At 43.4% G+C, this 12,466-nt stretch overlaps 1 protein-coding gene across 1 annotated transcript in view; it reads left to right on the top strand.

Moving 5' to 3' along the window:
• The window catches only part of Pdk1 (Phosphoinositide-dependent kinase 1), a 286,368-nt gene that overhangs the window by 85,420 nt on the left and 188,482 nt on the right, over positions 1-12,466 (top strand). The window contains exon 3 of the mRNA XM_067360045.1: positions 6,704-6,742. Coding sequence (XP_067216146.1) covers positions 6,704-6,742 — 39 coding nt within the window. The remainder of the gene's footprint in view (positions 1-6,703; positions 6,743-12,466) is intronic.

The following is a 12,466-nucleotide window of genomic DNA, read 5'->3' on the forward strand; positions in this document are numbered from 1 at the left end:
AGGTTGTAAATGTCACGGGTTTTTAAATTTCCATTTTTATTGGGAAATAATATCACCGAGGACTCATAGGTGTTATTTACGAGAGAGCTTATAATAAGAAAAACGAATTTAACGAGTATAAAGATGGATGGATATTTTATCTTATATATAAAAAAGAACTCTTTTCTGAGATTTTTATTTTTTACGTTTAGACTTCTTTTTTATATCAAGCCATATTTATCTCGTGTATAAATTTTTGAAATCGTCTTTGGTCGATGTAGGATAAAGCTAGTATCACTTAACGTACGTGCAATAACGTCGCGCACTGTCCGCCCAACGTATCTTCTTTCCTCTCCATCTCCAGCAGGATTACAAGGGCGATTATGATCGAGCACGATGAGCGCTGGAAATTCTATAAGATATCTGGACGAGCGCGTTTACTCATCGTGTAACTTGCGCAAGGGTGTATTCGTGTACGAGGGGATTCGATGTCGGTCTGTCAACTTGCAGGTGCAGGCCGAGAGGACGTAGGGGGGGGGCGGACGATTGGGAGAGAGCAGAGTAGAACGGGGATTTGAGCGCGGGGGTGAAACATGAAGAGGGGGGGGGTGACTGGAAAAGCCGCGGGCTCTGCTGGCGTGTGCACGACGGATACGTGCCTGGACTCCATTACTGACTCGGAGCCACTCTTTTCTTCCGATAAAAACGGAAAAAACTATCCCCACCCTCGCAAGCCCACCCGCGCAAGTCCTCTTCCTCCTCTTTTCTCTACCCCGCCCGCCGTATCGGTAACTGCTTCGAGCTACCCGAGGCCGCCATCAGCCGCCCTCTCCGCTCGCCTCCTCCGGCACCGTTACGGTCATCCTTCCTACCGATTTCCCGAGATACGTCTGCGAAGTCGGGGAACACGTTCGAATGAATCGTGCCCTCGCTGACGCATCCCGCAGCTTTATTTCTTCCGTTGTCCACTTATCTTCGATCCGTGATCTCAATCGGCGCTCTCGCAAGAATGCTACTCTCGTCGAAATATCTCGATATTTAGTTACTGCGACGAGACGAATGTATGGCGATCTAATAACTCTTTTTTTCACGATTTTAAATACACTACAAAAGTTCAATGTTTATGTGTACATTACAACAGTACAATAATACACCGAGAACTTGTATTTCTGTTATTTGTTTATGGTTATTATTATTATTATTTGTGTTGTAATTTGACATGGTTGTCATGTTATTAATTTATAATGTATACGATTATAATTTTCGCAAATAATTAATAACATGTCAAAAGAAACAAAAAATATCGCATTTTACTCGATCACGCAAGCATTAGTTATATTAAATTGTTTCACCACCGCGCGAAAAGCGGATATTGTACGAACTTGTAATCCTTTGCGCGTAAGCAGCTACATCGAGTTGTCGAATAAGTGAGTTTCGAAATTATTAGCGGACATTTCGCTCGTCTTGTTCTTACATTTCTGGTATCCGATATTTTCAAAGGCATCTGTTTACGGCAGACTTATATCCCCTCATTGGATTCTCATTGCCTGAGTTTAACCACTACGGTTTCCTTCCTCTCTCCCTCACCTCCTCTCGCTCTCTCTCTCTCTCTCTCTCTCTCTCTTGCGCGCGCGCGCGCGCGCGCGAGCACCTTTCTCCATCGAGTTTTCAATACCCCATGAAGTCTAGCGATACATTCCCGGCGTGGACTGGGTTTCGAATAAGCCGGCATTTCTTACGTTATACATCTCCCAGCTTTCTTTTCCGCTTTGCTCCAGTCTCCCCCTCCCCTCATCTCACCCTCCGCCTCTCTCTTTCTCCGCCATTCTTTATTTCTGCTTACAGACGATGCTTGTCTCGATCAGCATTCATTGCGCGAGACGCGCGGAGCGAAAGACGTCTTTATTGAAAAGTTGCGCCGCCACCGCTCAAGTAATTTAACTGTTACGATGGGAAATGTCAAGAGACGAATATGAAACGTGGGTTTTTGTCAAGTATTCAATCAAGCTCGTCGGCAAGATGACACGCTCTCACCGAGCAGCACTGAAACGATACGTCAAATGTGTCGGCATTAAACGACTTCGCGATATTTTATACGACGAAATTGTAGCCGCGTATACAATTACGATTTGTCATAGCGCTGCATTCTGCCGTGAATTATGAAACGTTCATATAAAATTGATTTATAAACTGTGTACGTTTCACTCTCGCAACGATTTGAAAGCGATAAACAATTTAGACGTGCTTTTCGCATCACTATAGATCGTAAAGCTCCATTTATTGTTCCATTTTGGGCACATTGATTGACGTACGTGAGACACATTCGATTCAAGGCAGTCGCCAACTATACGCCGCGATTGACTTTTGAACAGAAATATCGTATGCGGACGTGACATATCGAAACCGAAATAGCTCGTCCTTAAACTGTCAAGGTAACGAATTACCGTAGAATCAGGTGCGTTCTACTTCGAATGTGTGTTCCAGAAAGAATTCTCCACTTTATAAAATACGCTCGATTTATCTGTGATTGATACATAAAAATGCGCTTGTCATTTGGAGCGAATCATGCGACACACGCCAAACGATCAATACGTTGCTCGTTAAACCATACATTATTGTAATTGGTGTAATCAACAATTCTTACAATAATTACACATTGATTGTAAATTATTGAAAGTGCGCTCGTTTTAAAAGCTCGAATTTCGCAAGGGCGTTTAAACGGATCCACAAATTTACCAGAAGTTAAAAGCTAATCCGCTAGGATTTTTCGTACACGTTAAGAACTTGACGTTTCTTACGATTGGTGGTTCGGAGCCATTTCCGTGAAAGCCGCACGCGCAGAAAGGTTTTTGAACTCGCGAGCGGAGAATCCAGCGGATGCGTTATGCACGAGAGAGGAAGGTGCATGTTCAGAAAAAGAGGCGGAAAGAACGAGGAACGGCGGGAGGAAGAAACGGGAGGGAAGATAAAGATGTTCGGTGTTTCCTTTCGTCGTACACGCGGCCAGAAACGTCTCCGCGCTTCCGTTATTTTTTCAGAAAACAATGTCGGACAGCCCCGGTCGGGTAGAATCTTTTTGACTTTCTATTTCCGGTAAGAAGCTCTTCGACGAGTTCGGGACGATCGATGGAAAAATATAGCCGCTAATAGTCTCTCTCGAAAGGGTTCGACAGTTTGATCGACAGACTTTTTGCCGTCAATTTCGATGGCGCTCTTCTAGTCGAGGGACTCGAGGCGTCCCTGGCGACTTTAATATTCGATGAATTTTTATTCTCCCCGACGGGGATGGCGCAAATAGTCGCGAAAAAATGCAGGAAACGGCTTTGAAGTAACACTTGAATTAAAGTGGAATTACACTTTGACGCGCGCGCTTTTGATATTTATAATTTTATGACTGCTACTTAAATCCTTTTAAACAGCGAGACGATGAGTGCACTTGCAAACTCGTTATAATGAATCGAATCTTTCTCCTCGTTCTTCCTTCTTATTTGTCGCGTATAACTGCGACGATGAATAAACTTAGCGAGAAGGGAGCGGACAGTTCCCGCGATTGGACGTGAAAAATTAACTGCACGAATTGACTTCTGCGAATCACTATAGGTACGTCGCGGAACGAGCGAACGCCTGAATAATTAATACGTGTTATTAAACTTATGTCCAAATGAGAGAGTAAAGAGACACGTGCCAAGGTATACCTATTATAATCGCGAATGTTATTTTTATACCAGTTCTATATTCGATTGACCGAGGACTCGTGCGGACGCGCTTCAGCCGGATGATGACGCGCGGCTTATGAGACGCCGACAAATTGAAAACTCTGAATTTTTAATTCCACAGAAAATTGCTCAGCCGAACGTTGGAAGTTACTTCCCGGAAACTTCTACCGCCTTTAATGCATGCTAATCCGCCGTTACTATAGCCTGCGACTTTTCAACCCTTCTCTCCTCTCGCGCTCGCGCGCGCGGGAGTCCCTCGCGGGAATAACATTTCCATGATCGATCGCCGATCGCGGTTAAGAGGCGTATTAATTGCCCGTCGATCGGTACCTCTAATTATCGACGTGCACCGCGCAGGCTGATTAATTACTATCGGCTGCCCACGGGTGGTAACCAAAGTGAGATCGATGTTCGACCGAGGGATTCTCTTTAATTCGAGTCGATCGAGTGATTATTTTTCATTCCGCGCAGCCGTCCTACCCGTTATTTCGCTTCTTTTTTTTGGCCCTATTCTCTTTTCTCTGTGTTCATCTCCGACATTTTGGTATTTTAATGTCCCGCGGCTGATTTCCTCCGCTTCGTCCATTTAAAAGCCATTTAAGACGCGACTACTTAAACTTAAAGTGCAAGCATTTTTATGACGCAATCTTATTTCCGAAAATTTAATTTTCTTCATTCCGATAATAAGAATTTCCACGACGCTTTGTTTGATTAAGTTACCGTGTTTTTATTTACAAAGTTTATATAATTTGACCGAATAACGCTACTTCTAAAATTTACAATGTCTACACCGCAAGTTGGATATTTCCTTTGTATTGGAGAAGTCGTGATCAAACTGCAAACAACAACGTAGCCCATAAGTACGATTTTCGCGAACTTTTGACAAACTTCGAAGAGTTCGTCTATTTTCGCTTGAAAAGCATTAACGCGTGGAGCGGAAGAAGAATTTCTTGCTGCGCGCGCGGATTCCGTTGAAAAAGAAAAAAAAAAGAAATAGAAAAAGAGAAGAGAATAGAAAATACACGGACGCGCTGGAACGTCGCTAATTTGCGAACTCGGCGTTTCGGATTTCGGAATTCTCGCGTTTCGGTGGGCCGCGTCGTCGGTCGTGTCCTCCCGGCCCGTCTTTGTCTTTTTTAAAACGTGACTCACGGAGAGTTCATTAGCACCTAGCCACGCGCCATCGGACGAACGGCGACAAGCCGCGCCGGGCCGGTCTTGCGAGGGTGGGAGAACACACTTGAGATTCGGGCTCGCCCGGGTAGTTGTACTGCCAATGGGACACAACGACTATCCGATGATAATTCCATTACTATTGTCCTTCTTCATTGTTATTCCCCGTTGGTACGTACCGACGACTGTTCGAGTCCTCTTCTTGGATTCCCGTTCGATTACAGAGGGATTTTGAGGAAAGTCACGTTTGCTGGCGATGCGCCCGAAATATGGCGTAAGAATCCCGAAGTGCTCGCATACACAAAGATTACCTGAAATTGCGGTCTTACGCGATATCTTCTCGTCGGGCGTTTTGCTCCAAGAGACATTGGGTTCCTTTGTCACGCAGGAAACGTTTCGATCATTACGGGAAAGTATTATGACGACGGAGCTCTCTCCGACGAATTTGGAGTCGCTTTTTCACGACGGTTATTTAAACAGTGAATTTATATTCTCGAAGATTTCTTCGTTGAAAACTTATTTCCAAATACTTTGATATTTTTACCAAGGAAGCTTATCAAAACAAAGTTACAGCTAGTTAAAGATCTTGCAATTGAAATTTTATGTGAGAAAGTAGACACTCGGTGTAGGAATGACGATACTTTTCCCTCGATTTATTACTATTTCAAGCTCATATTTCTTTCGACGTCTACTTATCGTAAATTGTTGTTGAATAATGTATTCGTGAAACGGTATCACTGATTACCGAGATCCAGTTAACATATCTGCTAGCATATATGCGACTTTTACAATTTTGACGGCGCGATAAAATTCGCAACGTAATTTCTTTAATCTCATATTATAGATATTAGACATTGTTGACATGATCTACTTATGCTTTTCTGTCTATCGATTGAGAAACGCATCTGCCGGTTTGCTCATGAATGCGTGGAATTTAATTAATAATATTGTTATCGCTGTCCTTTGCTCGAGAATTTCAACCGAGCTATTCAATTATTCTGATCTGATTACAGAATTTACTTAATATTCATATACATATTGCACGATATTGTACTGTGGATGTTACGTTAGATGCAAAAACTCGATCATTGCAATGCAAAATGTCATGAAACGTTATGTGATATCTAGAATTTATGTGATATCTAAACAATTTTCGAAACGAGAGAATCGACAGAACGAGGGATTATATTACTGCTTCTCTCAACTTCGTACGAGAGAATTAAGAGATCATATCGCTGCCCTCGTAAACATTTCTTCGATTCAAACTCCCGAAATTTGTTTATTCAGCTTTTAGAAACACCGCACCGTTCTTCGCGCGAGCATACTAAATTACCATGTGCTTTTGGGTAACATGCTACCCAAGTTCATTAGCACCGCCACGCGCCAATAGCCACGGCCATTGCTCGCTGACACCGAATACGGGGGCCTTCGGCGGTTGGCAGGGCGACGGGAGAGCGATTGACCGTGCAGAAAAAAGTCCTTCTTCTGCGCGATATATTCGTGTGTCAACGGTCGTCAAATTCCGTCCGCAAGAAATTTCGCGGCACGTGGATTTCTCGATCTTTCCTTCCTTGTTTTCCGTCCTGCATCAGTAAAAAAGACACGAATTCGCTTGAATCCAATTCTGAGGTTCGTTGACCGACGTTTGCGACTGTTGCGTCTTGTTTCCACAATCAAGGAGTCTTCATTTTTTTTGCTTGGCGAATATAAATCGCGATCTATTTCATATATCTTTAAAATCTCTTCTTGAAACACTATATTATATATTTTATAATTATAATAATTATAAAAGAACTACACACTTTTTTGTACTAACTTTTTTTTCTTGATTTCAGGTCGAGCAATGTTGCGCAGCGAGCAGTTCTTCAACTAATGTGAGTACCCATCAAAATAATCCATATGCAGGGATAAGATCCCGAAGGTTGGAATAATTTTGCGAGTTAAAATGCCTTTCAAATGTCTTCAAGGTTAAAATAAGATTTTAAAAGGAATTGCTAAAGAGAAAAATATATGCGTGATAAAAATCTATTATAATAATTGGTCGATAAATTACACAGAAAATTTGTATATTTCCGAGTTTGATTACGGCAAAAGCAACTAAACAATATCTTTTCCGTCTCTAGCCGCTCTTTTTATGATAATATATTTCTCCGTTTTATGATATTCTTCGATCGCTTTATATTAAATGTTCTACTACACTCGGTACATGCACGTATCGTCTTCGAGTGGTGTCGGGAAATGCAATCGCAGGCGTATCGACGGCGAAAGTAGGCCATCTCTTAAGAGCGCCACTCTCTTCGGAGGTTGAAAGGGGTTGGGGTGGTGTTCGCTAAAGGACGCGGTGAAAGAGAAGCTCATACAGTCAGTTGTACGCCCTGGTACTTCTCTGAAGAAGCGTCTACTCTGCGAGACTGAGTGATGCTTGAGTCTCTCCTACCTGTTAGAGAATGTCCGCGAGGTATTTGCGCTTATTTTCGCTTTACCGGATCCACTAATTGGCTAAAAATACTAATCGTATTCGAGATCGCGACATTACTATTCAGTGCTAGTTAATGGCTGGTCTGTATCTTTTTCTAACCACTTCATCGCAAATGCTTAAAAAATGTGTGGACCAAAATTGTAACAAAAATGCAACATTTATAATAATCGCAAAAATCATAAAACTTTGGGATAAACTTTTTTCAGAATATATTGTATGAATATTACTTTTTTATCACCGTGTAAAATTCTCTGCCGCTCGATTATGAAGAATGGCGCATCTCGCCAGTCCTTGAATTACTATAGCGGCGACATCCCCATTTTCTACCCCTTTCGCACGCCTGCTTGCGTCTCCCCGGTATAAAGTATGATGCGCGGAGTAATTTTAATTACGCGATGCAGCGGCCCTGAATTGTTGCTACCACGGGGACCTCAGACATATTGGACTAATTCACGTCATTCAGGCGACACTTATTAAACCCGGGAATGCCGTCGGCCTTAATCCTGGCAGAATGCAGGATGGAGCCGCACGGAGAGGATGAAGGACGTGGCGGTGCGATGAACATCTCTGCGAGGCGACTTCTACTGAAAGTCGAGGATTCAAAGACTTATCGTAGCCTTTGACTGCTGAATCGAGGACTACCGCCGTTACGGTGATTATATTTTGCGAAACCAAAAAAAGAATTTGCATTAACGTAAAATAAAATAAATTCTATACTTTATTTACACATAATTAAATATTAATACAAATAATGAAAAAATAAATACAGTATCACGAAATTTGGATGGGCCGTTAAAATTTCAAACATTGTAGTAGTTATAATGTACTTTTTCCTTTCAACAAACAATCCGCGAATCTGTTAAGCTTAATTCCAAAGTAAACGCCTTACGTTCGAATTACATGTTTGTTTACTGCATAAAGGAAATAATAACCGACCGAGCATTCGGGTACGATTTCGCACAATGGTAATTAGAGCCACGCACGTTGAGCATTAAAAAGCCATTGTCAAACAACGGAAAAGAAGAAGGGAGAAGGGAGGGGGACAAGACGAAGAAGTAATAATCGCCATGCTTCGGGGTTCGGTAACGAAGGCGAAACAAAACGCTGCACAATGTAATCGGCGAATAATAATCAGCGCCCCGGCACCGTTATCGGACGGGCATAACGAGCGCTATCGTTAGATTTTAATGAGCGCTATCCCTAAATTAATATAACGACCCGCGTGATCCCGGGACCGTAACGGCCCTCGCGTAGGGCCCCGTGACGTGACACGCTGAGCAGACTGCCGTGACGATTTTTCGACGACTAATGCTACGCGTGTAAAACGCTTTCCGACTAATGCTCGTAACGATTGTCGCAGTTAACGATAAATTATGAATTAATTGCTGATCGGCGCAATAAATATATAACTTATTAGTTGATAACATTAGATACCGAGATTAGATAATGAAACCGTTTAGAAAACGAAACGCAACTTAAAAACGTTTTATCATCTTTTCCTGTATTCTATTTTCGTCCAAAATATGTCGCATGTGCGGAGAGAGAAAGAGAGAAAGAGAGAGAGAGAGAGAAACGCGACGTCAATTAACAGTACACTTCTTGATTAAAGTTATAGGGTACAGTAATTAGCGATTAATTAAAAGAGCGTCTCTTGAGCGGATACTACTTTTGCGTCGCGGCAACGGAGGAGATCTCGCGAATCGGTTACTAATTGGTCGTAATTAGCGACGGATACTTAATTCTCGATGTTATCACCGATCTCTCGATCATTATAAGTTTTGACAAGTTAATCGCGCTGCGTAAATAAAAAATAAGAGAGAAAAGAGAAAGAAGGAAGGGAGAAGAGAGAGAGAGAGAGAAAGAAAGGAGAAGAGGGGTAATTGGATACCAGCAAAAGCAACGGGGTCTTGTTTCTTGTCTCTCACTCCTTGTCTGGCAGATTCATTAATTAATAGTGCCGTATATCGCGCAGTGATGTGACGCACACATGGCGCGCCGTTGCGTCGTAACGTGATTTCCGTCGCGACGCGTAAATAATCGTGTCAGAACCAAAGTTACAGGCACGAGAATAATTTTACTGTTCTTCTTTGGCAATTGATAAAAATATATTCTAAACTTTACTTCGTTTTTTCAAAAATAATAAAACATCTGACTTTGATTTAAATAGAAAGTGTAAATAATATGCAATTTCTTAAAAAAAGTGTGATTGTGTGTTCACTTAGAATTCACTAATTTCCATCTCGATACTTAATCCAGATTATAGAGGGATTTTACTATATTATTCAAACTACCGAGCAGTGCTATAAAGCCGATAAAGAAAAAGGTAATTTCTCACCGCGTAAGCAGCGGATCTAGGGAGATTTTCCGCTGCAACACCGCGTAACATAGCAGCGAGGAATAATGTGCAGTTTGATGCAGCCGGTACATGCGGCTCGAGACGGCACGCAAAGTCTGCGCTAACATCAGGCTTCAGACGTCGTTTCCGGAGGGTGGGCGCACCGACTTCCCTTCTTTCCGCGCTATGTTCGAGCATTGTATGCTAGATCTTGTTCTCCTTTTCCTGTATGTATGCATGGGTAAACGTCGCGCTACGATGCATTGCGTCGGAGTAAAAAAGGAACGCTGCTCTTTTTTTTCCGCTCTCTCTTTCTCTCTCCTTCTGGTGACATTTTTACCGCGAACTCGTGCCTTTATACAATATTTTACATTTGATGTTTCTTTATGTGGTATTTCCATGATTGCACTCGCGTGAAGTATATTTTGATTCCATCATCTGCACCCAACTTCAAAAAATTACTAGGTAGAATTTGTGTAATTACTAGCGGCCTTGATGCACTGACACGAGTTGTAGTCGAACAGAGATGGCTACTTTTGATATCCTTGTGTTATCACAGGCAGCAATTTTTTGCGTCATTTGAGTATTGCTATGAAATATTTTAATGATAATTTACTACTTAATTACTCGCATAATTACTCGCAAAATTATTTCAACCTTATTATATGTAACATTATTTAAAAAGTAAGACAATGCCGATTAGTTGTCAAGTCGGCAACGATGTATCGAAACATTGAGAAACGCATGTGTGTTGTAGCCCTAATGACGACTTCTCGTGACTGAAAGATTTAATTCTACGACCGTGATGGTCGTTTTATCGATCAAACCATATTTAAACGTTCTCACCGTTCCCCGGCAGATTAGATGCCAAAGTTAATTACGAATTAAAAACCGTCCCGCTCGCGCGCGGTGCGCTTTAGGCACAATAGCACCGCAGCGGTACGGTACTTTTGTAGCACCCCATATATAATTTATGAACGACTTATGGCATTACCGGCCGACATCGCCGCATCGTACAAAGCGCGCAATAGCGCATCCTAATGCGTCATGATGCATAATAATGCATCATAATGCGTCATGGTACGCCATAATGCACGAAAATGATTCTCCGCCGGGAAAGGTTTTCTTTATCTCCTCGCGGCTGCTAAACGCGATTTCCCGACGGTTCCACCACCGCAAGATAATTGCATTTCGTCACCCGCGCCACTAATTATTGCCTACGCGATTAGCCGCGCCAGAGGCGCGAAAAATGCCCGTATGATTGGCGACCCCCTTCCCCCCCTCATCATACACATCTATCGCTCATTTGTTTTCTTAATTTGAGAAATTATTAGTAGCGTTTGAATTTGAATGAAAAGCCGTATCGAGTGAAACGGACGGTATTTGAATCGATTATAAATAGCTATCCGACTTTTGCCATGCGTTTTACCGTGGACGCGCACGCGAATTAACTCATAATTTCCAAAGCGAATTCACGCGAAATCCATCGGCGAACTCTGTATGCCGACGCGTATGAAATGCATTTTAAACGTTCACGAGCGCGTCGCGCATCGAGCGCGATTTATAGTGTCCCGCATAGTAATCTCCTCCCCGCACTCTCTTGTATGTATCGCAGTCCCCGACGTGGTGTATAACGTCGGTAGTAGCGACACGAGACTGGTACGTACACACATAGCACATAGCTCCCTGTGTACGTCGTATACCGCGCGCATATTTCGTTACTGTACGAAAATTCATGGCACAGTACAACCATGTTAGTATAGAATCCCCTAAGCCCCTAAGTACTAATCCAGCCTGTCACCTCTCTGGCGAGAGCGCTTCAGATATTTACCCTCTGTCTCGTGAGTATCCATACTGTAATAAAGAAAATCTTTTTGGTACAGTATCACGAGTGTCGCCTGGCGCTGTCCAATATCTTTTTTCGATCGCCAGGCGAGAAGTTTGTTATGAACTCTCTCGCCCACGGAGGCGCGCCGGAAGAAGCCTAGCAGGCGCGGCGCACTCGACGATTAAATGAGTAACGATTACGTTAATCGCGATACTATATGCTCCCCATGGGAATCGCTGTCGTAACCTGCAGCGCGTGCGTGCCTCGCGTGACATCATCGGTTATGTTTTCTAGTCGATGGTCAATCGAGGCCGCGCCGCCGCCGCCGTCGCCGTCGCCGCCGTCGCCGTCGCCGCCGCCGCATTGTGCATGTATGTGTATCAGCTGGTGAACGATTAAGATTTTACACATTGATTATTATCGGTTAAGATTACACATTGACGATTGGTCGAAGAACGCACGTATAAAGTGCTTACGCAAACGGTACCTCGCGTGCACAGATAACGGATGAATTCCTCGCGCTTGCGGTAGGTGTGTCTGAGAGCAGATGCAGTCGCGCTCTCGGTTCCCCCGTCGTTTCTTTCTTCCCTCATCGCCGTCGCGATAAAATTACATCGGTGTAACGGCGGGTCGCGAAAACCGAAAAACACCCCGCAACGATCGCGTGACAAGGTGCATCGCCGTCATGCGCGACTCTTATTTTCGTAATTCGCGTACTGGCACGTCGCGTCGTGTAAATTGGATTGGCAGCGGCTCCGTCGCAAGACGTGCCGCCGTGTTGTTGTCGGTTCTATTAATATGCCAGCGGCGTATGCTATAAATTCTATTCCAACCCACCCTCTTCCTCTCTTCTCTCCTTCCTCGGGTACAGCAGCCTTGAGAGGCAAGGACAATCGATCTACCACCCTACACGTGGACGAAACACGAGTGCGCGCCGCGCGCACATAGATACCGCG

This window comes from Linepithema humile, chromosome 1, assembly GCF_040581485.1.
Source record: "Linepithema humile isolate Giens D197 chromosome 1, Lhum_UNIL_v1.0, whole genome shotgun sequence".
NCBI lineage: Eukaryota > Metazoa > Arthropoda > Insecta > Hymenoptera > Formicidae > Linepithema > Linepithema humile.